Below are 25,266 nucleotides of genomic sequence, written 5' to 3' on the forward strand. Positions count from 1 at the left end.
AAAATACAACTCATGGTTATTTTTTTTTCTCGTTTTACTCTTCTTATAAATTACACAAAATGATATAAATAATAATCTCCCAACACATGTTTTGCTTAAGTAATAATTTTATCAATACAAATAAATTTCAAGTATGAAAAGTGCATTATTGCAATAATACCTCTTTGCAAGTCCAAAACTTTGGGGTAAGGATAAAACTATAAAGTGTAAAAAAAAAAAAAAATCAGTGCCTTCTAATCAATCAAGGAATCTAATACCTTAAAAATGTTGCCTTGTATGCTACTGAAGGAACAAGTTTGCATAAGGAAGTTAGAATCTTCCATTTTTAAATTTGTATCTGGTTGTTCATCTTGCCAGGGTTAGAAGCTGCTATAAAACTCCCAACAATCAAGTCCAGGTATCTTCAGCTGTCAACCATTTGGAGCTGCTGCTTGTACGCTGCTTTCTTCCTCCTCTTCATGTGTTCGTTTCAGACTTCCTATGAAGCAGGCAATAAAATTCAAGCGATTAGGCAGTAAGAAAAATGTATTCTAGGAAAAAAAATAGCTTGATAAGAATCAGAAATTTTAAGTATTTTATTTTATCTGGCAGACTAAAAATTCCTTCAGAATTTGTATATATTAAGCATACATAGTAGTTGAAATAGTTTAAAAACAGATATTCTACTTACTGTGCAAAATTCATTTTACATCGAACACACATCTCTCTCCTTTGAAAGTCACTTCGCTCCCCCAGACTCCTCAGAACCTCAATCAGAAGGTCTCCCTAGTGAAGTGTTACCTTAATTCATATCATAACCACTTTTTTCTTTATTTTCCTTTATTATTTTTCCTTTGCTTTTTTACTTATTTACTTTAAAACAAAATGTATTTGTGGCGGAAGTTATAAACTCACATGCTGCCCCATTTTTGAAGAAACTGAATGGTTTACAATATTAATATATATATATATTATGGGAGGGGCAGAGTCAATCTCAAGAAGACAGTCTTGGTGATATCCAAGCTTGAAGATTTATAAAGGTGACATGCATCCAGAAGTTAACTGGCAGCCACTGTAATTGGGACCAGAATTTCCATCACTATGCAATGCATTGTAAATTAGGACAGAATAGAATAAAGCTGGAAGGGAATTTAAAAGTCTTCTAGTCCAGCCCCCTACTTGAGCAGGAGAATCTATACCATATAGATTATATATGGTATATGACCACATTACTTAGCAATGGCAGTCCCAATAGTCCCTGTTACCATTGTTAAATGACTACCACAGATCTTCAAGTAAGAGCCTCACATAACCAGGACTTGCAACTTCTGACTGGCCTCCAACAAACAAAGTCAATGGGGAAGCCAATTGGAAACTGGAAGACCCAGTCACGACAAACCTTTCCTTAGGTGGCTCACAAGCAGGCTGGCATAAGAGGGGAAGGCTGTGACGCGAGCACAGGAAGGCTGAATTGGACTGCAGTGAAAGTATAGAAAGGCCAGGAATGGATGGTATGGCCTGAGTGCAGAAAGGCTGGAGGCTGGATGGCATGAACGCAGGAAGGTAGATCCTGGCATGAGTACAGACAGGTAGGCAGTTGTCTGCCTGTCAGGGACCTGCACTCACTCTGCTGCCCAGGAGCTCTTTGGGAGGAAAAGTGGCAGAAGTGACTTATGGGAGTTGCTGCCAGCTTCCCCATTTACTTGGCTTGTAACAAGCCAGTGGAGAAGGTCACAAATGGCAATTATATCACTGTATGGGTGAGCAGTTGTCACTGCGTAATATGTGTATTATGAATCACATAATACAAACTGATCATATGTACTTCTTGTTTAGCACCATTAAACTTTATATGCTGAACGAGGATTGGTAAGCGAGGACTGCCTATAGTAATGTTATAGAGTTGAATCTCCACATGTCCGTAACTACCCAGATTGTGCTTGTTACATGTGTTAAAACTTTTGGATGGTCTTCAAGGATAGCCCCATGTAAAATGCATTGCAATAATCCAGTGTGTGGTAACAAGTGCCTCCTGATCCAGGAAACACTAAAATTGGCAGATAATATGTAACTGTGCAAGGCCAACCTTTGCTGTGGCTTCCATTTTTCCTTTGTAGCAACCAGCATCATACAAAGACCTTCAACTTGCAGGCCAGCTTTGTCTGGGAAAATGGAAATCTATCTAGAGTTGATATGTGGACTCAATTTGCTTCAAAGTTTGCTGCCATGTGTTTTAGTAGAATTCAGTCTAAGCTTTTTTCTTCTCATCCATATATAATAGTCTTTAGGCATTTGGTCATCATCTGGCTCAGAGTGAAAAGCTTCATTTACTACTTCATTTTCATTTATTAGATTTTTTTATCCAACCTTTATTACTTTATAAATAAGGCAGCAAACAATACTCCTTCCTCCTCATTTTCACAACAACTCTGAGATGAGTTGGGCTGAGAGACAGTGACTGGCCCAAAATCAGCCAGCTGGCGTTCATGCCTAAGCTGGGACTGGAATTCAGAGTTTCCTGGTTTCTTGGCAATCATTTTAACCACTACACTAAACTGGGTCTCTATATAATGAAGTATCATCCGTATATCAATGATACCTCATCTTATGCCAGCATATGACCTCTCCTAGTTGCTTCATGTAAATGTTAAATAGGAGACAGGACAGAGCCCTTCAGGGACTCAATGAAGCTATAAAGGGCTCAGTTTCTCCCCACTCATCACTTATTGGAGATGACCACTCAGAAAGACAGCATTCTCTCATTCCCAACCCCAAATACCATGGGCAATTGGTATCACAGGACGCTGAAAGGTCCAGCACAATCAGAGGAATCATAGTCATCCCAATCCTGCCAAATGTCACCAACAAGAGCAAACAACATAGTTTCAGTCCAACACTCAGTTCCAAAGCCAAGGAAAGAAAGGTCCAGATAAACTAATTCATCTAATGGTAAGTGTAGTCCAACCATTCTCCCTAGAAAGGGAATGTTTATTTCATTTTAATTTTTTAATTTTATTGTATGTGACCCATCTCAATATCTAAAGTGACTCTTGTGTTGAGTAAGTTGACAGTTATGCAATGTGTTGAATAAGTTGACAGTTATTAAGAGTTAGCAAGATTAAAAATGATTTTATTGACGAGGGAACACACTACTGTCTTCATCAAGGAAGAAGGCACCACCCCTTCCCTCATACATACAGCCTACATGAAAAAAGTTATAGCTATACACCTGTATTAAGATCACACCTGTAGTAACTGAGAGTGATCGCTCCAGCTGCCGAGGTGACATCATCTGGATAGTTAACTTTGCTAGATAGATGGCTTCATATTCCTAAAACAAGAAGACCTGAAGAATTACATAAAACGTGCAGAAATCGCTCTGTGTCAAGATTCTAAGACAAAAAGCAACCAATGGAAAAACCAACAAGAGCATATAAATATTACAAGTCAGGAAAACTTAAATATTTTAGGAAATTGAGAAACAGATTTGGATGAGAAAAGGGAGATAAGCAATTTATTTCCACTTGATTAAATTAAATCTAGATTTGGGGGGGGGGAAATCACTGTTGCTACTTCTCTGGAGGAAGACTTGGCCTCCTGTATCTTTTTACTGGAATATTTCAATGAAAGGAGAACAAGCAGGAAAGTAGAAGCTGATTGCACATACATAAATAACACACAGCTCAAGCAAGCATGATATGCTATCTAAATTTGAATCAGTATTTGAACATGGGATGTGAAAGAATGAAAACTGGTTTAAAGATCTCCTGCGGCCATGGAAGATGACAGCTCATTGGTGGTTATTCCAGAATCTGAACTACCTCTGCCATATATTTTAGAAATTCTATTAATCATAAAACTCCTTTTAATATTTAAGTTTCTAGTTTAGATATTTGGCTAAGCTTATCCACTCACATTTCATTTCAGTATTTTAAATTTCAAATTCACATTAAAAAACCCAAAATTTCAATGTCCAAGTAAATATATATTTTTTTAAAAAATAACCCACTATACTGGAAAATATAAACAACATCCAGAAATCAGAACATCAATGCATTTCAGACAATAAGGTATCACTACCTAGAGAATTAGTAATAAAATCTTCATTATCAATGGACAGAAAAAGAATTTACCTGAAGCTGATGAACAAATCCAGCATTGGGATTAATACAAAACCTTCTTTCTTGCACATACGTAAATGCATCCCTAGAAAAAAGATCCATTCATGTCCATTTGTTTTGGTTTCTGATTTACTTTCTTAATATTTTCCTTTATTTTTATTTGTTGTTTTATTTGCTGTTTATAATAATATATTAGAATCTCTGTGCTAGTGTTAGCCAAGCCTTGATATGCGATAAGGAATGTGTTCAAAATGTATCAAACTTTCATACTTCCAAAATATTCTTTATATAGAAGTTGCATATGAAATTCTTAATAATACCTAATATAATGACATACTTAGGCAAATATATTGCTGTTTTTAAATGTAACATGCCACACATAAATAAATAGCATTTTGTTCTGTGCTTAATACTATTTGTTTATATCTGGTATGTGATATTTAAAAGCAATATTGGTGGTATTAAACAAACATGGTTTAAACAAATTTTCAAAAGTTGAATTCAAAAAAGGGGAATAATTTCTGTGAAGACACCAAGAATTTGCTTTAAAGACATCTAATTCTTTTAAAATTCCCCTATCCCGAAATATAATAGGCTATTTAGTAAACATTCTTACCTGTACTTCACACCAAATGTTTCCATAATATATGCAATAACTAAGGCAGCACTGAAAGCAGACAGATAAACAAGGTAAGATATGTTGGTCATGCCTCATCAATATTTTTTAAAATGTGAATTTTTGTTACCTTCTAGAAATCCCTGCGTTCCCATGCACAAGAACTTTTCCTGAGAATGAAGAGAGTTACTTTATACTGGCTATATAGCATTTCCTCCTCTTGTATTATATTATTTACATTACAGTACATAGTACCACTTATCTGCAAGATCCACAAGGGGGTTTATTAAGATTAAACATAATATCAGAGAGTTCTTGGAAACTGCAACCCCAATCCCTCAGTAAGATTAGCATGGCAAATGGGAAATCTGCTTGGCCCATCTATTTATGAAATAGTAGCAAGGTATTTATTTGACAAAATGAACACTTGCTTCCAACTGCCACTTGCCCTGGAGCTGCAGAGTAGAAGGGAAGCATAAACATGGCCTCTGCTTGGATACAGAAAACTAACACTGGAAGATTTTAAGAAGAAACTGGACAGCCACTTGTCTGAAATGGTATAGTCCAGGGGTTCTCAACCTTGGCAACTTTAAGACTTGTGGACTTCAACTCCCAGAATTCCTCAGCCAGCAAAGCTGGCTGAGGAATTCTAGGAATTGAAGTCCACAAGTCTTAAAGTTGCCAAGGTTGAGAACCCCTGGTATAGTCTCTCCTGCTTGAACTGGCTTTGGACTAGAAGACCTCCAAAGTCCCTTCCTACTGTTACGCTATATTCTGATTGTGTGAACATACATAAACACAATATTATGAGCTATCTTGTGGATCAGCTGATAAATAAAATATACTATATAAATTAAATCAGGGATCTATGAACGTTTTCAGAGACAAAATCTGTTCATTAAAAAAAACAGAAATCTGATCTGCAAAATTGCAAGCACGTTTTTTTTGGGGGGGGGGGTGAGAAAATAAGCTCAGTTCATTTCAAATTCTGGGAATTGAAGTCCCAGCTATATTCCAACGATCCTGCTCCACCCTTAGTCTTTCAGGGAACCCCATCGCATTCTTATAGGATACTATGGACACAGTTTGAAAAACCCTGATCTATATCACAAACTAAGATTGACTAAATATCAGCAGTAATACCATATATAATTTAAGCTAGATGCAGACTTCTAGGCTAAGAAGCTTTATTCTCTTTGATTGGTAAAGGAAGGCTAACAGAATTCTTTCATGTAGTCATCTGTTCAAATTAGCCCCTAAGGCAAAGATTGACTAATATTAAATCACCAGGGAAAGTAACTCAGTCTTTCTAGAGAACTGGAAGAGTGCATTCCGTGACACTACTGAAAAGGGCAAGGCTGTCAATTTTAGTGTGGGAAGGGCAGGTTAAAAATGGAAATAAGAACATTAGGTCATATTCCTATCTTTACAGAAACATATCCAGGACCCAGATTGTTGGGGGCAATGTAAATATACACCGCTTAGAGAGTGCTTGCACTTAAAGCGGTATATAAGTCTCAAAAATAAATAAATAAATATCATCATCTTTGAAAGACTGTAATATTGTGCCATTTAACCTAACATCAAGATAGAAATTGGAGACATCTGCCACCCAAGAAAACATCCATGCACCAACAAAAAGGGCAGGGGGAGGGGGGAACAGACTGTGTTACTACAAAGCATCCATTGTGTCACTAACATTCAACAATACCATGGGTTACAAATGGACAGGGTGCATGTGTGTGTGGGGGGGGGCGGCTGTGTAGTTCATGCACTGCACCTCTTTGCTCTAAGGCCTCTTGACAGTAAAAGTTTATGCACACCCTTACATAATGGCAAGAAAAAATTTGTTCCCTAAAGTCTTTGATTTGTAAAAAAAACTATTCTAGGTATCAGAAAGTTATCAAAGTTGTAAAAAAGAACAAGCCTATAAATAATAATGCCCATTCTATGGCAAAGTATTTTTATCGCATACAGTTTGTATCTCTATATAATTAATTTGAAAAAAAGCTACAATTTGTCCAATTTTCAGGCAAACAATTTAAGATACATACCTCCAGTTTGTAAACTCCCATCAATAAACTCCTTAGTCTAAAGAAAAAAATACCATTCCTTTCCAGTTTATTAAACATCTTACACTGATAGAACAAATCAGTTTTATTATATAATTTAAGTAACTTCTGCAGAAAAAGTTCACATTATTCACAAAACATAATGCATTATTTACAAAAATAATGTAGTGTTAGCAATTGCCTAGCTTCTTATATAATAATAATAATAATAATAATAATAATAATAATAATAATAATAATGTAGTAGAATAAAGTTGGAAGAGACCTTGGAGATCATCTAGTCCAACCCCCTGCTCAGGCAGGGGCATAATATAAAAATGTTTATATCATGATTTATCAAAATGCTTCAAAATGATTACTTTCAATCATAATCCGACTCATAGTATATCATAAAAACTTCTCAGGTTTTAAAATATCACACAGGAATTACTATAGAATGAAATAAAATCTGTAGAGAACCATAGAGAACTACAGTTACTGGGATTCTCTAAAAATTGTTGGAAATGCAATAACCAGATGAGGTCAACAACATACTTTACATAGATGTGCTTAAATTGAAAAGATAAAAAACCTGAGCACATTAATTAATAGTGGCTTGAGGAAGAAAATCAAATGAAAACATTACTTCACTGTGACAATGCATGCATGTATAAAAGGAGCAGTTTGCATTGCCATGGTGCAAAGCTACTCAACATGTTGATAAAATTGAGATATGTTCTGGTTGGAAAAGATATTATAAACTGACACTATCGATATTATGTATGATACCAGAAAAATGTGATGAAAATGTCTATATTTAATTGTATATGTATTAACAGTAGCAAGAATTGTTTTTGCCCAGTGTGGAAAAATGCATACCACCAGAAGAAGAGAGGACCAAGGAAGCACTGGATGGTGTAGTATTGGAACTAGACTGAGAAAGTTAATATGTACCACTGAATTACCAATGGATCTAGACAACATGTTTATTAAGTACTCATAATTATAAAATTAGAAAATTAATAACATATTTATTAAAAAAAAGAAAAGGCAATGTTTTCTCCATTTGCTCTGTAATGTAAATTGCAGAATGCAGAAGAAAGCTCATGTTTACCAAGAAAAGGATATATTATGAATCACAATATGCCACGCTTATCAATTCATTACAGTGTTTCATGTAATATGATTGGTCACTGCTACTCTAATCAAAGATAAAGTTTATTTACCTGAATTATTTCAATTATAGATACTTCTTCACTCTTAGCATTACCTTCATTCAGTTCTAAAATATATGCTTATGAAATAATTTAACTCGTAATGATGGACACTTACCATTGGGAAAAACCTTATTATATTTTCAATGGGATTATCAGCAATATCCAAGACCAAATACCTACAATTAAAATAAGTGTGTTAAATACATAGACAGGACTATTCATTTTCTAGAATGTTGAACGGCCATAAAACATTAAATCATGGAGCTCATTGAGAGAGTGGTTTATTCTCAGAGATTAAACTCTTTAGAGTTTCTGATGATCCCTCCTCTGCTGAAACACACCTAAATATTCTAGAAGGCAAAATAAAATTAAATGAAAATTTCAGAAGAAAAATCACAGTGCAACAAGGATTAATAATGTTTCTTTGATTCTATATTTTTTCAAAACAGCTCTCCAAGTTCTATTCCTACCACCCCCAAGTAGTCTTTGGTAAAATTCTGCCTGAAATCTTGAGGAATTAGTGTCAGCCAATAGATAACATGGAAGCAGAAAGATAAATATAGGAAGTCCTCAACGTATGATCACAATTGAGCCCAAAATTTCTGTTGTGAAGTGAGATAGTTGTTAAGTGAGTTTTGGCCCATTTTACGGACTTTCTTACCACAGTTGTTAAGTGAATCACTGCAGTTGTTAAATTAGTAATACATTTGTTAAGTGAATCTGGCTGCTCCATTAACTTTGCTTGTCAAAAAGTGATCACATGACCCCAGGACACAGCAACCATCGTAAATATGAGTTAATTGCCAAGCAACTGAATTTTGATCATGTGACCATGAGGATGCTGTAGTGATCGTTAAGTGTGAAAAAGGGTCATAAGTCACTTTTCCCAGTATTGTGGTAACTTTGAATGCTCACTAAATGAACTGTTGTAAAGTCAAAGATTACTTGTAGTTTGTATTATTATAAATCAGGTATATATGTTGAACTATTTGCCACATACAAATGCAACATAGCACATTTGGTCCAGCAATAAAACTAGCGGTTTAAATTGTTCAAAGCCTCTAGCAGAAGAAAAAGTTATTAGCAATGCCATTTGTCTGAAATGGTATAGGTTTTCCTACCTGAGCATGGGGTTGGACTAAATGACCTCCAAGGTCCTTTCCAACTTAATAATAATAATAATAATAATAATAATAATAATAATAATAATGGAGTTTCCTGCTTCAAGATTGCAAAAAATGCAGGAAGCATTATGGAATGTTATTTATGAAGCAAAAGAATTACCATTAATTCTATCATCTGTAATTAAATATATTTATATATTACTAAATGAAATTTCTTATTAAACCACTAACACAAATCTGTAGTTAATATTTGAGATAAGCAACTGAATAGTAACTGAAGCCCAACTGATTTAGGAAGTTAGCAAAATTCTGTGTATCAAGTACTGAAGAAAGGACAGGTGTCTCACGTTCACTTATAAAGCTGTTGTCATGGTTCCGATAGACGAGACCAGTAGAAATAAGAACTCTGAGGCAATTGCTTTCCTCAAAGAACAATTGTAATGGGTACATAATATCAGCACGAAGAAAGGTGAAACCAAGACTGGAAGTCCCCTCCCCAAAAGGTTACAAAGTAAAAGTTAAACTCCCCACCCACTAAATATGTAATAAATCACATTCTGCAATTAACACCTTTGGCGGGCTCTCTAAGGTCGCCAAACACTTGAGCGATTTGACCTTGGTTCCCAAAAGAAAGTTAGTGTTATGACTTAACTAGAAGAATGCATCTTCCCTCTCCCCATAGCTGTGGCAAGTCGAAAAACGAAGAAAGATGGCTGTAACCAAAAGTAGTTTTGTAGGTTTGACAGCTGTGTTCCAATGACTGTATCTGAAATCAAAAGCCCTGGAGCAGGGATCCCCAACCCCCGATCTCTGGACCGGCATTGGGCTGCAGCATGCCAGAAACAAGGCCATACAAACAATTAGAGCCCCATCCACAGGATGCAGACAACACACGAAACCACTCCCCCTTCAGTCCACAGAAAAAATCTCTCTCCACAGAACGGGTCCCTGGTGCCCAAACGATTGGGGGGGGGCACTGCTCTAGAGATACAAAATGATACTGTAAATGCAACTGATCTATTCACTTCATATGAAACATCTGAACCTTTGGAATATAGACTAATAAGTCACCTGGATACCTTTTTGGAATTATGAGAACTAGAAATTTATACTGTATAAAAATCAAAATTTTTGACATATTTGATAGAACTTGAAGTACATTATCACAACATTTACTACATTTCAAGATTTTATCTCATTTTTCCTCTTTGTATCATTCTCATCTTAGGGAAGGAAGAAAACAGATAACCTTACATATCTCTTTCCAATACTTTTATCTATGCTTGTCAGTTACTGTGAACTATGAAGACACTTATAAGAGTATATAAATGATATAGTATATACTATCCTGAAAAGTATATTTTGTACAAAAGATCGTTGTTTTCAAAGCATAATTTATTTAAAATTTTCTTACCTAAATAAGTGCTGGAAGTTTGGTTTAATAAAGTTCGCTTCAATGTTTTGTCTTATGCATATTACATGAGTGATCCCATGTTTCTGAAGTGTAGGTAGCTACAAAATGAAATTATGAACAAGTAAAAAATTCAATGTATGGCTGATACCAATCCAGAAAGAAACTTTAAAACAGTAGAACTGCATTTTAGTAGCTAATAGTTAATTAAATAATCAATATAGTTATATATGAGATGACCAACAAACAAATTTAAAAAAATAAATAAAAATAAATAAAATAATTACACTAAAATAGCAATATAGAATATTTCCCTCCCCCACCCCCACCCCATATATGTCCTGGCTGAAAATATTCAGCATCTCTGTAACAGCCCAATTGATTAGGCTCTTTGCCTAAAATAAATTTAATAAGCTAGAAACCACGAACATAGTAGTTGAATAAGATACCTAACTGCTATAACATACATGAACTTTAGAAGGATTTTCAGTCTTCTGACTGTTCTATAATGAAATAGTGCAGTGGTGGCGAACCTATGGCATGTGTGCACTCGGACCCTTCTCTGTGGGCACATGTGCCGTTGCTCCAACCCCCACCTCCCCCATGGCCCCATCCTCACCAGCAGCCCCCTGGAAGAGAGTCACCCCCGAGCGCAGCCCATGCAGAGCAGCACAGCCAAGGACGTGACAGTTGGGCAATGGGAACAAGACTCTGTCCTCACAGCCTGTCACGTGCAGTTGATGCTGCGGGGTGCGGGTGGAGGGCGTGGCTGCCATGACACTGCTGGACCGCCTGGGCAATCTGCAGCAGGCCATGGAGGCAGTGGGTAGCTCTGTGGGCGAGTGGGGCGGGGCGGAGCAGGGGTAGAGCATACAGGGTGGGGTGGAACGGGCAGGGAGGGGAGCGGAGTGGGGGATGGGGACAGTTTTGGGGCACTCGGTCTCTAAAAGGTTCACCATCACTGAAATAGTGCATCTGCAGAAAGTATAAATATCTCAAAGGTCAATCAATGCTGCAACAATGCTTTTATTTTTATTGAAATGTTTCCTATACCCCTTTCTCCAGGCAGAAATCAGAAATACCTAGCTAAAAATTAAACTGCAACAACAATATTTAAAAGGTATATAACAGCAGGGTAAATATATTTTCTAACAATTAAAGTACATACAAGGCCAAAAAAGCCTTCCTTAATTCAATGACAAAAATCCACAATGAAGGGGGGAAAGGAACATGTCCTGAAGAAAGCATCTAGATCAGGGGTGTCAAACTCCGGCCTGCAGGCCAGTTGCATTATGTGGAGGCTGCGCCCACCCCAGCTCCAGCAATGTGAAAAAAGTCGAGATACATCACAATACGTCACTTGATGCAGCGAGTTTGACACTCGTGATCAAGATAATTTACACACAAACTGCTCAGTGTAAAAAGGTTGCAGACAACCTACCTTACTTTTCATAGCTGAAGAGTATGGGCCTAAGAATAAGCCAGGTAAAATTTCCTAAAAAATAAAATAAAATAAAGAAGAACAGTGAGTAAGAGGATGGGAAGAAAATAAACACGCATACAAAATTTACAAGGCACAACATTAATGTATAACAAGAATTATATTATTGCAATATTGAAGATTAGTCTTAAATTACTTCTGGCCCTATTAAAATACACTTGAGAAAAACACAAGCCAGTAGGCCAGGTTTATTTTCTTATAAATCAGCACAGGGCTACAAAAGAATACTGCATACCCTAAGTACATGTTAAATCACAGGAGAAACTTTTTGATCTTCGTGGCCAAAGGCCATGCCAGAATTCAAATAACAATCTCATGTTTGATGAAGCTTAATGAACTCAGATAGAGTACAATAATTGTTTTATAAATTTTATGAATTTGCTATTTTTGCTAGGAAGTTACTTGGTGCTTTTTCTTGGAAAAAGAAAAAGAAAGGAACATGAATAAGTATGATTGCAACCCCAACTAAAATGCCAAGAACTGTTTGTCTCTGTGCTATAATATATTGCCGTGGTGGCGAACCTATGGCATGTGTGCCACAGGTGGCACGCAGAGCCCTCTCTGTGGGCATGTGCATCGTCGCCCCAGTCCTAGACCTTCAGCTGGGTTTTATAAAACCTTTTCGCTTTAGGCCTCCGCCGCTGTGTGCAAAAAAAAAAAAAAAAAAAAAGGTTCAATCAATCAATTTCAACTTCTCACAGGAAAAAAAAAAAGATCTTGCAAAATTCGAATTGATTGAACTTTTTAGTCCTGCCCAGTCTGCCATTACCATCGAAGACATGCCCATGCAAAGGGCCACACACACCCAACTGGTCACACCCACCCGGGCCACACCCACCCGGCACCCGACAATACATAAGTGGGTTTTGGATTGCAGTTTGGACACGTGGTCTCTAAAAGGTTCGCCATCACTTATATATCATTGTGCTTCTTTTCCTCTTCAAACTCATTCTGGACTAATCCTGTAATCTATAGAAGAAATTCAAAACCTTCAAAGATTTGAAGGAAAAAAAATATACACATCTCTCAAGTTATTCCAGACTGTTTCTATATATATAAAAAACTGAATTTTTCAGTCCCAATTTTCATTACGTGTTTAACCCAAGCCCAATTTTCACTTTTATTTTTCCTGTTCATATCAATATCACCTTATTTTCTCTGAACTTGGTAATTTATAACCAAGATGAATACACTTCTTCTATACTTTTTTGTAGAACCATTTCTCAAAACACGTTTTCTGGTGATGCTCCTGCCTACCTGATGGGTAGAAATTCAATAGGCCAAGCTTTTCTTCATGGCATCTTTTAGTAAGAAAATGAATTTCTGCCTGCTATGCAATGATTAAAGGCAAAACAATTCTAGACAATGCATTTTCCTGTGTTTTTTAATATGATTCCTGTGTCTCCTTAAGTGCCAGCTAGGCTCTTTAGCTTTTTTTTAAGGTACAAAAATATTAACAGTGAAACTTTCATGCTAAGAGTGGAATGTAGTCTGGAAAACTATATTTCATTTCAAAAAAAGTTAACAGAACCTTGAGCTTTATCCAGAATTGTGCCCAACTAATAATAATAAAAAAGAACATTATTATTTAGAGCAGCTTTTCTCAAACTTGACAGTTTGAAGATGTATGGACCTCAACTCTCAGTATTTCCCAGACAGCTATGCTGGCTGAAAAATTCTGGGGGGTTGAAGTCTACCTATCTTCAAGTTGCTAAGGTTAAAAAATACCAATTTAGAGGGTGGGCACAAAGTATCCCAGGGACTACAGATTTTCTGAGAGGCTAATTTAATGAAAATTAAATACCAAAGCTAAATACATTTGCCCATTTTTAAAAAATTGTCCTTGAGCAGAATATATTGATTTGGGGGGATGATACAACTTTTGTGCTTATTTGTGTATACCTGTTTGGTTATTTGCCAGCATGAATGTATGGTACACATTACACATGGATATTTTGCCTACGATGGAAAATTGGAGATGAGTATACCAATTAGACTTTAGACTTTATCTTTGCTTTTCATTTAGTTTCTGGTAGCAGTTAGGTATCTTATTCAACTTTCCTGAAATGAGCATGGAAATTAAAAATTATGGGTTCAAAAGAATAGACTTAAGATTTTAACTAAAACCTCACCTGTCACTTGACTAGAATTCTTGAACAAGTTTTTTTAAATTATGATAGCTTCACTTCTGTGAAATAGCTATGGTAACTATTTTATGAAAATTAATTCTTAATATTTCGTTGGTCCACAAGGCTTGAATATCTAGATATATTCCCATCCTCTGAATTCAGAGTGTCGACAGAATGACAGAAATGTGTACAGAATGTATATTACTCAGGACTGGCAGAGGTAGTGATTATTGGAATAGCCTACATTAGCAACTATCTGAAGAGGTCAGAAGAAAAGGCCAGATTTGGGTCTAGGGTCTATAGCTCTTTCAAATGAGAATCTTTCAAAAGCATAATAATATATTGTAATCCCTTGCTACCCCGACCTCCTTGGTTACAAATCTATTAAGTAGATAATAAAAAGGCTAGTTTTTAGGACAATTTCCCAGATATTTTATAGCAACCATCCTTCCTTGGTGTTGCTGGGGTTTTCCCCCTAATTTATTTATGATTTGCAATATATTACAAGCATGAAATGAATTTGCCGCATCAATTTTTTTCATTGCCTAATGTCAGATGTCAGCATATGTTTTCATGAAGTTGCTACAAGCTCTGCAGCAGCCCAAATACATAGTAAATAAAATTTCCATACCTGCATCTCTCTTCTCATTGGATATGTCCAATCCTAAGTGGAAGAAATAAAACACATTTTCTCATTTGAATATAAGACCAGTCAAAATAGTGAGGTTCTGGAAAAAATGCAAGATGAAAATGACAGGTTAAACAAACTAACAAAGCTATAGGTTTGATCTTGTAATTTTTCATTACTAAAGTTATCCTGGAAAATACTTTTACTAAAGTTATCCTGGAAAACATTTTTATACATTTATGAGGACTACAATGGCATAAGAATTTCTAAGTACACCCAAAGTGAGATTTTTCATTTGTCCATGAAGCAAGATATAACCTGGACACTGAATCCCAGCTGAACTTCAACATGGTTATGTACAATTACCAATTTGTAAAAAACCTGGAGAAATATTAGTGGTTCAGAACTACCGGTATTATTAGAAGAAATGTGTAAATAACCATGGAAAATGTTTTAAGGAAGAAATGCAATGTTAAGTCTATGTTAATTGAAAGATTTCCAGAATTTTAATTTTCTAAATATAATCAGTCACTTCTCCCACTAACTGATGACTTTCTCTGAAAGTCAGGACTATGATTGAGATATTACTAATAATAGGCCAACAGTACATGATTATTAAGTACCACTTTATCATAATTAGCTAAAATCATATTAATAAACTAAATAAACCTCACTTTATAAGTCTCAACATCAACATGCAATACAAACTAGAAATAAGCCACATACATTTTAGTGCAATGTTTAAATCCAGTTACTGCCTCCCTAGTTTAAATAATCAATTTCTTAAATCATCAATTAAATAATGTTAAAAGAAAACTAACAAAAGTTTCTGACATATAGGAGCTTTTTCCTCATTTTGAATTAGTTCACCTTGTACATCAATTTGCTGCCCATATACATGCTCAATGAAGGCTAATATAGAGATTCTACACTTGAACAGCATGTAAGCATTGAATTAAATACTATAAAACAGGAAGCAATTGAAAAAGAGCACTGATTCCCCCAAAACTGCAAATGTCTGGCCAATATATAGTAAAAGAAAAACAAATTAGCTGTAATATGTGTGCTAATAAAAAGCAAACAATACTCTAATAGTTCATCTGATATTACTTTTAGAAAACAAAACTGCACAAAAATTTAATAAGTAAATAAATCTTAAGATTATCTGTCATTACAGTAGAGAGCAGTATTGAAATATAAATATTTTGAAATGCTTAATATAAGATAGCAAACAGCAAATTATATGCTTTACTAATAACAGAGATGAACATATAGAACATAGTCTTGCTGAGCATTTATTTCAGACACAAGCAGAAGGCATCTAAATATACAGCTAAGCTGATAAAGTACAATCATTAAAAAGCAGCAGCAGAGAATGCAAACTGCCATGTCCACTATAACCGCCACTTTGTCAGAGCTGGCTGAAATATGAATTATGAAGAAAATGACATATGTCCTTCCTCCTAGAGTGAGAAATTCAGACAAAGAAATGGGAAATCAAATGTCTTCCAGACAAGCTAAATATCCTACAGATTATCACAAAGAGAATCAGATTAATTAGAAAGCAATAGACAAAAGCCTTAATTTGGATCCCTCGATATTACCTGATTCTTGCAAAAACACAACCAATTTATAATAAGATATTTTTATCCAGAGCATTGGTTTGAGATGCACATTCTAAGCTGCCTAACTCTTAGTGGATACTAATTGTCTCTAAAACAGATTTCCACAATTCCATAGAAATATACATCTATTTGAAAACTAGCAAATCACTAACATTTTCCCTAATACAAAATGTTTCAAATCTGAAATGCTCTAAACTTAAAAGGCCATTTTTAGTTTGCAACAATTCTGACCTTACTCATAGTGTTCCAATGCTGACCATTCTGCAAGTACTGTATAGTATTTTGAGCTTGAAACAGAAATAATAAACCTCATCCATAGTGTTTTCAATATCTGGAACTCAGCTGTACCATGGTGTTGAAAGAAGCTAGAGTATAAGTGGCATTATATTAATTTTACAGTATCACTGATAAAAAAAATAGAAACAGAAATCTGCCTTTAATAACAAATCGTGGGAACACGATTTAACAGAGGAACTACATTAGATCTAAGTCAGGCATGTCAAATTCGCAATGTCAACGCTGACATATCGCAATTTTTTCCCCATTGCCGGCAATGGGGTGGGTGCAGTTTCAAGTATGATGCATCCGGCCCGCAGGCCTGCAGTTTGACATACCTGATCTAAGTTCATGCCTTAATTTCAAACAATAATGGACTTTGTGGCAAGTCCAATGTTTGTTGCCTCTTCTCAAAAGTTATTATTCACCAAAGTAGTAAAAATAAGCTCTCTCATATAGATTTCAATGGGGGGGGGAATGTTGAAAAATCCTATTTCCCATTGCAAATATACATTAGGCTTTCATCTAATATGGAGAAAATGTTAATAATGGATTTACATTAGATATATTGTATGAACTGCCAATATTAGAATAATGGTAAGTTAGTACTTTCTAACTGTTTTCCTTCTACTGTTCCAAAATCCCTTGCTGACTTGGTTCATAAATATCTAGTCCAATATTTGGACTAGTCTACTGGAACTATCAGATGAACAATCATACCAACATATAGAAAACTGGCTCCATTAAAAAAAAAGTAAAACTGCCATGCGCATTCCATCTTCTAACCAACAGCCATTTAGGACCTCCTCTTCCAGAACCATATGCATCATCAAATTTTTTTTAGCAGGCTGCATCTAAAGGTAGAGAGACGAAGCAGTGAAACCTATTTCTGCCAATGTCACTGAGTTCAACTGCATTTCCTTCTTGCTTGTTAAATTTGACTTAATTTAAAATTAAGCCCCTTGGCTATTATAACATTTACCCAAAATACACAGTTGGACAATATCATAATCAGGACCAATCAAAATAGCAGAAAAGAGCATGCAAATTCCGAGTTCTTCACCATTAAATGGTCTGTAAAACAATTCTGGTTGGTCCCAATAAAGGAACTAACTAACAATCTACATTTGGATGTTTCCCCCCCCCCCTTTCTATGGACCAACACAGCTTTTTCACTATAATTCTGATCAGCGATCGCAATATTTTATGCTATATTTTTTAAAATGTAAATTTATGAAGATTTAGTCCCAACAGTTCTAGTAATTAAAGTTTGTGTAATCACCTATATGATTATAATCTTTTTTTTTGTACAAAGGTTACAAAAATTATGCTTTTCAAAAGGAAAGGAAATAAATAGGTGCACCAATCTTATCTGCAAGACAAATATAGCTTATGCTATTCCAGCTCCTTGAGTCTGAAAGTTAAGTAGTTAACAATATATAAAGTGATTACAAAGTTCACAGCTTCTTCAAGATTAGTCAGATTGCTGTGCTACCCCTTGCTGTGATAGCATTCACTATATACAGGGATATAAAGGAAAGCACAGAAATATAAGCAGGAGCAATGTAAGATACTAGAGCATGTCCCAAGAATGGGCAACCTTTGAGTGACTAGCAGACATACTTCATATTTTAGGAAGAGCAAGGACAGTAGAATACAGTGCAAGAATATAAAATAAAATGAGCTATGACACAGGTTTTAATGGTGTCAAGAAGTTGTTCTTTTTGCTGAGTTCCGTTTCTGATTTTTATAATACAATTCTGGCATGTTTCCCATCTCAAAGAGGAAAGAAACTAGTTTCAATTTAGAACAGATTAATTAAAATAGATTTGGGGGACACAACTGGATCATTCTATAGTGTCAGAAGATATTAAAAGGGATGCCTGGAGGATACCTACATAATGACAAACACCCACCCCCCCCAAATACTTTGAGCAAATTCCCTAATAATATGGGTTGTCTCATAGAAGAACTCTAGATGGTAGTGTGGTGTGCATGCATGTCATTAAATGGGTGTGCGAGTTCCTAGAAGATACTACAGGGCAACAATATGGTTCTATTCGTGCACGCTGAAAGGCTAAAATAAGACACTCCAACTCTAGTCTAGTCTGAAACAGGCTATAGAAAAACACACGAAGCCAGGCAGGAATAACAGGCGCGTTCCCTTGGACCGAGCTCCCTTCCGGTCACTCCTCCTTATTCCTGACACAGGGCAGCAAAAAGGAAGGAGGACGGGCTCCCAAAACAAACCTTGTAACCCGCGAGGAAATGTTTATTTAACGCGGCACACCGATTACAACGTGATTCCGCTTCCCACCACCACCACCACCTGCCTAGCAAGTGGAACACCTGTGCGCGTTTGGCTTTAAATGGGGCGGGCGCGGGAGAGCGCCTTCCCCAGGTGGCGGGGGTGGGGTGGGATCGCGAGGTTCCCCAAGGGGCGACGGCTCGGCGAACGGCTCGCTCACCTCGGAGTCCTCTTTGGGCTGCGGCAGCGCGGGGAAAACCGGCTTGGCGAGCTCCATGGCCGGGATGGCCCGGGTAGGGCGAGGCTTCTTTCCGTCCTTCCCTGTATCTTCTTTTTCCCTCTTCTGACAGTCAGTGGGGCAGAGGGAGAAGAAGGTCGGTGGGCCTCGACGCTCGAGCGGCGGTGGCCAAGGGGCTGGCAGGGAACCGAGGGAGATGATGACGAGGAGGAGGAGGAGGCGGCGGCGGGGGCTCGCGCCCAGCCGCCATGCTGTTCGCAGGCTACCCCTCCCCCTCCAAAGGCAGGCAGGCGATCGGTCGGTCGGTCACTCCCGGCTTCTCTCGCGGACGCCGTCGAACACGCGCTCCGCTCGACGCCCTTTCCCCCCCCCCTTCTCCCTTCCACTCCCCACGAGCTACTCTCCTCGGCTTCCTCCAACTGCCGCTTGCTACCGAGGACAGTCGGGATGGGTGGGGGAGTCGAGGGCGTGGCGCTGGAACGAGCCGTAATAGGAATGGGTGTGGTGTAACGAAGGATCCGCCCCTGCTCGGGTCACAGGCGGAGGGGGCGTGGCCGAATGCCAAGGTTCCCGAAGGGGTGTGTTGACGAGAGGAAGGGGCGTGTCGAAGAACTCAAGAGAACGCGCTTGTCCTCTTTTTTGCTCATGGTGACGCGCCTGCGTGATGGAAGGAGAGCGGCTGTCGCTGCCTCGTGCGCGGATGCGGGAAGCTTCCATCGCTCTCTCACGACAGCCGCCGAGGAGGGTTTTCTTCCAAACCCTGGTTTTGCACAAATCATTTAATGCAGCTTTACGCAACCTGCTTTGCCAACGCGGCCATAGGATAGTTTAAATCACCTCTATTCTGCCTGTGTTAGGAGCCATTGCTGTCCCAGGTTGTAATAAAGATTTGCATAATTTCATTCTGCATCTTATTTAACCACATAAATAACTGGGACAATTTCCATATGATAATGTGCAACTCCAAATTCTAGTTTAAAAGCTTTGGACAGATAAACATAGAACCCCAGATGCCAAGCGTAGTATTCATCTCTATGTTGGATATTGTTCACGTTAATTCTGATCTGCTCTGACAAATCACCTGCATCAGTTTATGTAGTTTTTCAAACCACTCAATGTATGTCAAAAAATGGTATTAAAAACCAGCAAAGACAATTTGAGAGAAACAATAATGAACAATTCTGATTCAAAAAAAGATTGCAATGTCCATAGCTCTGTATTTATGCTAACAAGGGGAAAGAAGAAAAGGAGAATTACATAGAATTTTTTGGTTGTGGTAAAATACTAGATTAAATTGACTTTGTGCTAATCCAGCAGGTCTCCTTAAATGTTCACCCTGTCTATTCTTAGCTTGCAGAAATAATGAAATACTAAACAAAACAATATTCATATTAGGATTCCCTCCCTGCCCTGACATTTTTAATTCAGTGTATGCATATATTGCTCCCCTCCCCATATCCTGTTCTGTTGCTTAATTGTGGCTGAGTGAAGAATGTTGAAGTGTGTGCCAAGAAATTTTTAGGAGGGTCAGATGTGACTGACTGTATATCTGACTATCAAATATATACTAAATAGGTTGATCCTGACCGGCTTCAGGTTGACTCAGCCTTCCATCCTTCCAAGGTCGCTAAAATGATGACCCAGATTGTTGGGGACAATATGCTGACTGTAAACTATTTAGAGAGGACTGTAAAGCACTATGAAGCGGTATGTGTTATTGCTATTGCTGTCCAGCTAAAGCAGAAGGTGCCTAAGGGCTGTGGTGGTGCGGTGGTTAGAATGCAGTATTGCAGGCTAATTCTGCGGCTGCTGATTGCCAGCAGTTCAGAAGTTCAAGTCTTACCAGCTCAAGATTGACTCAGCCTTTCAACCTTCTTCGATCAGTAAAATGAGGACCCAGATTGTTGGGGGCAATATGCTGACTCTGTAAACCACTTAGAAAGGGCTGTAAAGCACTGTGAAGCAGTATAAAAGTCTAAGTGTTATTATGCTGCAGTGATATAGGGAGATGTGAAACACATGATCACTTTCGATTTACACTGTGGAAAAGGGCAATGATAAACCATGTCTGTATTTTTATGAAGAAAACCACATGTATAGAAAACATAAGCATCCATGTTTATGCTCTAACTACTGATGCATATTCTGTTGATATATGAAATCAACAGAATATGTAAATATGTTGTGCTGCTCGTGATTGGAGATTGGAGTACTGATGTTGGAAATACAAAAGAAGATAATGTAGTCTATATGTATGGCTTAGAAAACTGAAATTAAGCACGAGACTGACTTATCAATTTCTGCCACTCCAGTCATACTTCCACAGCTCAGACTGTCTTCAAACAACCAAAACATCTTTGTATATGAACATCACCAGAACGAAGGCAAAGAAATTAAATTCACTACACGTTCGTTGATTTTGATTATGGGAAGCTGGCAAGGAAAATGGTAAATCACAATTACGCAACCATGAGATTCCGCAACTGACTTGTGAACTGGCTGCCAAGTGCCCAGATCATGTTTACGTAGTCACAGGGGTGTTGAGACATCTAGAGCTTTGACTGTATGTAACCGCCATTTATTCAGCACCACTCTATTTTCAACAGACACTGAATGGAACTAATTAAAGATTGTATGATTAGATGGGCGCAGAATTTTGGTGAGCCAGTTCCATTGGACACCTGGGAAATTATTTGGGTGAGAAATGTCAAATTTACACAAGCACAGAACTTAAGGGAGAATTTTTATAAAATGTTTTATAGATGGCACCTTGATCCACAAAAAATGTCTTTTATGTACCCTGACTTACAACCTAAATGTTGGAGATGTGGTTGTATGGATGCTACTTATTATCATATTTGGTGGTCGTGCAGAGAGATAAAAGCATTCTGGATTAAGATATGGTGGAATATCCAGAGAATTTTTAAAAGGAGGGTAAAATTTACTCCACAATTATTTTTGTTAGGTATAGTTACTGATTGTGACACAAAGGAGGTTATATTGATGTTAAACTTGATAACAGCTGCGAGGCTGTTAGTAGGACAATATTGGAAGAAGGAATCTTTGCCTACATTGCAGGAATGGTTTCTTAAAGTGTCTCATTTGGCGGAAATGGCAAAGATTTCGGCTTTCTTAAAGGGACAAACGCAAGAGAAATTTCTTGCTGTTTGGGATAAATGGATAAAATTCATACAATTTAAATTTGATATAAAAAATATTATATAGTTTTTTCATAATTTTTAACTTTATATATATATATATATATTCTATTTTATATTCTTTTTTTATAATTTTTTTTAACTTTTTCTTTAATTAAGCCTATATTCTGCTCTGGGAGGTCCTGGGGGGGGGGAAGGGGGAGTTTGGGTAGGGGTGGGGGAAGGGGGGTTTTGTTGGGTAATGTTTGTTTTTTATTTGTATATGTTGTTTTTTGTTTTTGTATTGTTTCTTATTTTTTGTAAAATTTATAAAACTCTTTAATAAAAAAAAAAAAACAGACACTGAATGAGTGATCATTAATGGAGGATTATGTGTATTCTATAAAAGATCCAAGTATTTCTCTTTCTCCTGGTCTTGAGTATTTGGGCAGAGCTGCTGGGGAATAGGAAACAAACCTTTTGAATACCTTTGGAAAGCAGCTCACAGAGCCATCAGCCAACCAAAGACCAGGCAGAGTATAAAGACTGTATATTTATAAATCTCTTCTTCGGTACAAATCAAATGCGATTCCCCTTCCTGTACTCAGATAAAAGCAGACATATTATGTCAGTTTTGACATTCTACAAAATGTGATTTTCAGCACCCTTGCAGTAATATAATAGGGAAGTGGGAACTATATATAGTACTGGATTTTCTCTCCAGGTTTACTTTCCTGCATCTAATAATAAGATGCAACTTGCCATTTAATGTGAAGAACATTCACATTAAAATCAGTGGGATAGTGGCTACAAATGTCAAAAGACATAAATGTGTTTTAATTAATGTTGTATTTATACTAAATTTCTTTGCTTGCATGTGAGATATGGCTGGTTTCCATTTCTATTAAGTGTTCAATGTACTATAATCCAAGATCCTGTTCATATTGCGAATAACAGGAACCTCTTCCATATCAGTTGCCTTCTCCTTTGGACAAGGCTCAGAGATATTCTAAACCTGGTTTCTTGAGAGATTGACAAATATTTCCCATATCGTGTTTCCCCGAAAGTAAGACCCACCCCAAAAATAAGCCCTAGCTTGATTTTGGGGGTGGGCCTAATATAAGTCATACTCCCAAAATAAGCCCTAGTTTGGGGGCGAGGCACACACCTAAAGCTGGGGTAGGGGTGTGGAGCTGCCCCACGTGCCCCACACCCACTTACCTCTCTTCCTGGCCAACTTCTTCTGTGGCATCCCCAGCCTGTATTTCACAGTCAGAGGCGTTTCCGGAAGGCCACTGCAGCCAAGAACAAAGGTATGGATTCAATCCATAGCTCGGTTCTCAACTGCAGTGGCCTTCTGGAAAAGGCCTTTAACTGCAAAATGCAGGCCAAACCTCCATTCTTAGCTGCAGAATGAAGCTGCTCCTTCTGCTGCAGAACAAGTGGGCCGGTGGGGCTGTCAGTGCCGAAGGTAAATGGAAAAGACACCCCTCCCCAAATAAGACCTGGTGCCTCTTTCGGAAACAAAAAAAAAAAGTAAGACCGGGTCTTATTTTCGGGAAAACATGGTAATATAGTGCATACTGTAGACATTTTAATGTAAGAACAATTATATGATCCTTCAACTATACATTATCATACAAAGGTGCTTTCTCATAAACAGAGCTAGTTGAATTCAATTAGTTGGAAAAGATGGAAAGCTTTTTAGGAAAGAACTTCAGGAATGCCACCTTATATTGGAAATTGATCTGTGAAACAGGAAATCCACAATCTAGATCTTGTGCCTAGACTGACTGTATTAGCATTCTGAAAATAATCCACTCTAATGACTTCAGTTTCCATAAAGTCAGTTTCCCTTTTTCAAACAATAGTTCCACCTTTCTTGGATATTGTGTAGATCTACTGGTATTTCTCTATGATCTTTGACCAGCATTAAAGCTATTGTGGAATGTAACTCCCATCACCCATCAGCAACAGGGATTTTTAATTGTAGGATGCTGGATTAAGGAAGGCTGATTGTCTTGGATAAGCTAACTTCAGCCCAATTTCCCCTTTCCAGCAGACTTAACGCTGCAGTCTTAGTTGATGTATAAAGATTTCTTGCCACAGCTCCAACCAAGCCCTTTCTGAAATTAAGCATGACCACTACTTCATAGGTTCTTAGGTGGGGCAATGTTCAGCAAAAGGACGACGTCCTCCTTTTTAGCCTCATGTTCTCCGTTTGGCAAGCTTAGCCTAAAATCAATATTGTCTGGCTTTTTAAATCTTCACTACGGTAGTCATTCAATCTTTTGTGTATTGTGATCTTCTAAATTGTCTGCTGCTTTATTTCCCTTGTCCATTGATAGACTCAATGGTCGATATTTACATGTTAATTTACTTCCTGATTCCTGCAATCGGCTTTAATGCAGCCCCTTCAAATCCATGATCACTGTGGTCTGTAGATCACATGAGTCATACTTTTCTATAATAAAATTTAAAAAGCACATCATTGTCAAGTCTGCTAGCACTAAAGATCTGTTGGAAAACTATTATGATTGAAAAACTAGTTTTTTGAAACTGGAAAATATAATTTTGAATACATGTAGACTTAACTGTTTTTTTAATACAATTTTTATCACAGATATCAAGAAATTGGAAGTTAGTGTGTCTTCCTTTCCGGTTGTCCATATCCTTTACTTAATCAGGTATCTGGTAACCTTAGTCAGGGGCTGCAGATTAAATTTAGGAAAATTTCAGGAACCATGTATTGCCCAATCAAGGGGAAAGTAAACAAAGGTAGTCCTTGACTTATGATCGCAACTGGAAATAGAATTTCCGTTACTAAGAAAGATGATTGTTAAGTAAGGTGTACCCGATTTTACAAATTTTTTTGCCACAGGATCCCTGCAGTTATGAAGTGAATCACAGCAAATCCAACTTCCCCCAGTAACTTTGTTCTTGGAAACCAGCTGGGAAGGTTGCA

General features: G+C 37.2%; 1 protein-coding gene across 3 annotated transcripts; it reads right to left on the reverse strand.

Annotated features, from left to right (window-relative positions):
* Positions 1-19: 19 nt before the first annotated feature.
* STYX (serine/threonine/tyrosine interacting protein) lies at positions 20-21,035 on the reverse strand. 3 transcript variants are annotated; one of them, XM_039320681.1, is made up of 11 exons: positions 19,147-21,035; positions 14,781-14,813; positions 11,961-12,014; positions 10,523-10,620; positions 8,100-8,160; positions 6,771-6,807; positions 4,847-4,886; positions 4,717-4,767; positions 4,113-4,185; positions 3,209-3,310; positions 20-478 (listed from the first exon to the last, which is right to left on the reverse strand). In XM_039320681.1, exons 1-11 carry the CDS (start codon positions 19,201-19,203, stop codon positions 470-472), a joined length of 615 nt encoding a protein of 204 aa, XP_039176615.1. In that variant the 5' UTR covers positions 19,204-21,035; the 3' UTR covers positions 20-469. The 3 variants fall into 3 exon arrangements, with proteins under 3 accessions (XP_039176615.1, XP_039176624.1, XP_039176607.1); XM_039320690.1 differs by having other exon boundaries at positions 3,226-3,310; positions 14,781-14,877; positions 19,147-20,771; XM_039320673.1 differs by having other exon boundaries at positions 3,226-3,310; positions 19,147-20,662.
* Between the last annotated feature and the right edge of the window lie 4,231 nt (positions 21,036-25,266).

This window comes from Crotalus tigris, unplaced genomic scaffold, assembly GCF_016545835.1.
Source record: "Crotalus tigris isolate CLP2741 ecotype Arizona unplaced genomic scaffold, ASM1654583v1 scf7180000017605.3043972, whole genome shotgun sequence".
Lineage (NCBI taxonomy): Eukaryota > Metazoa > Chordata > Lepidosauria > Squamata > Viperidae > Crotalus > Crotalus tigris.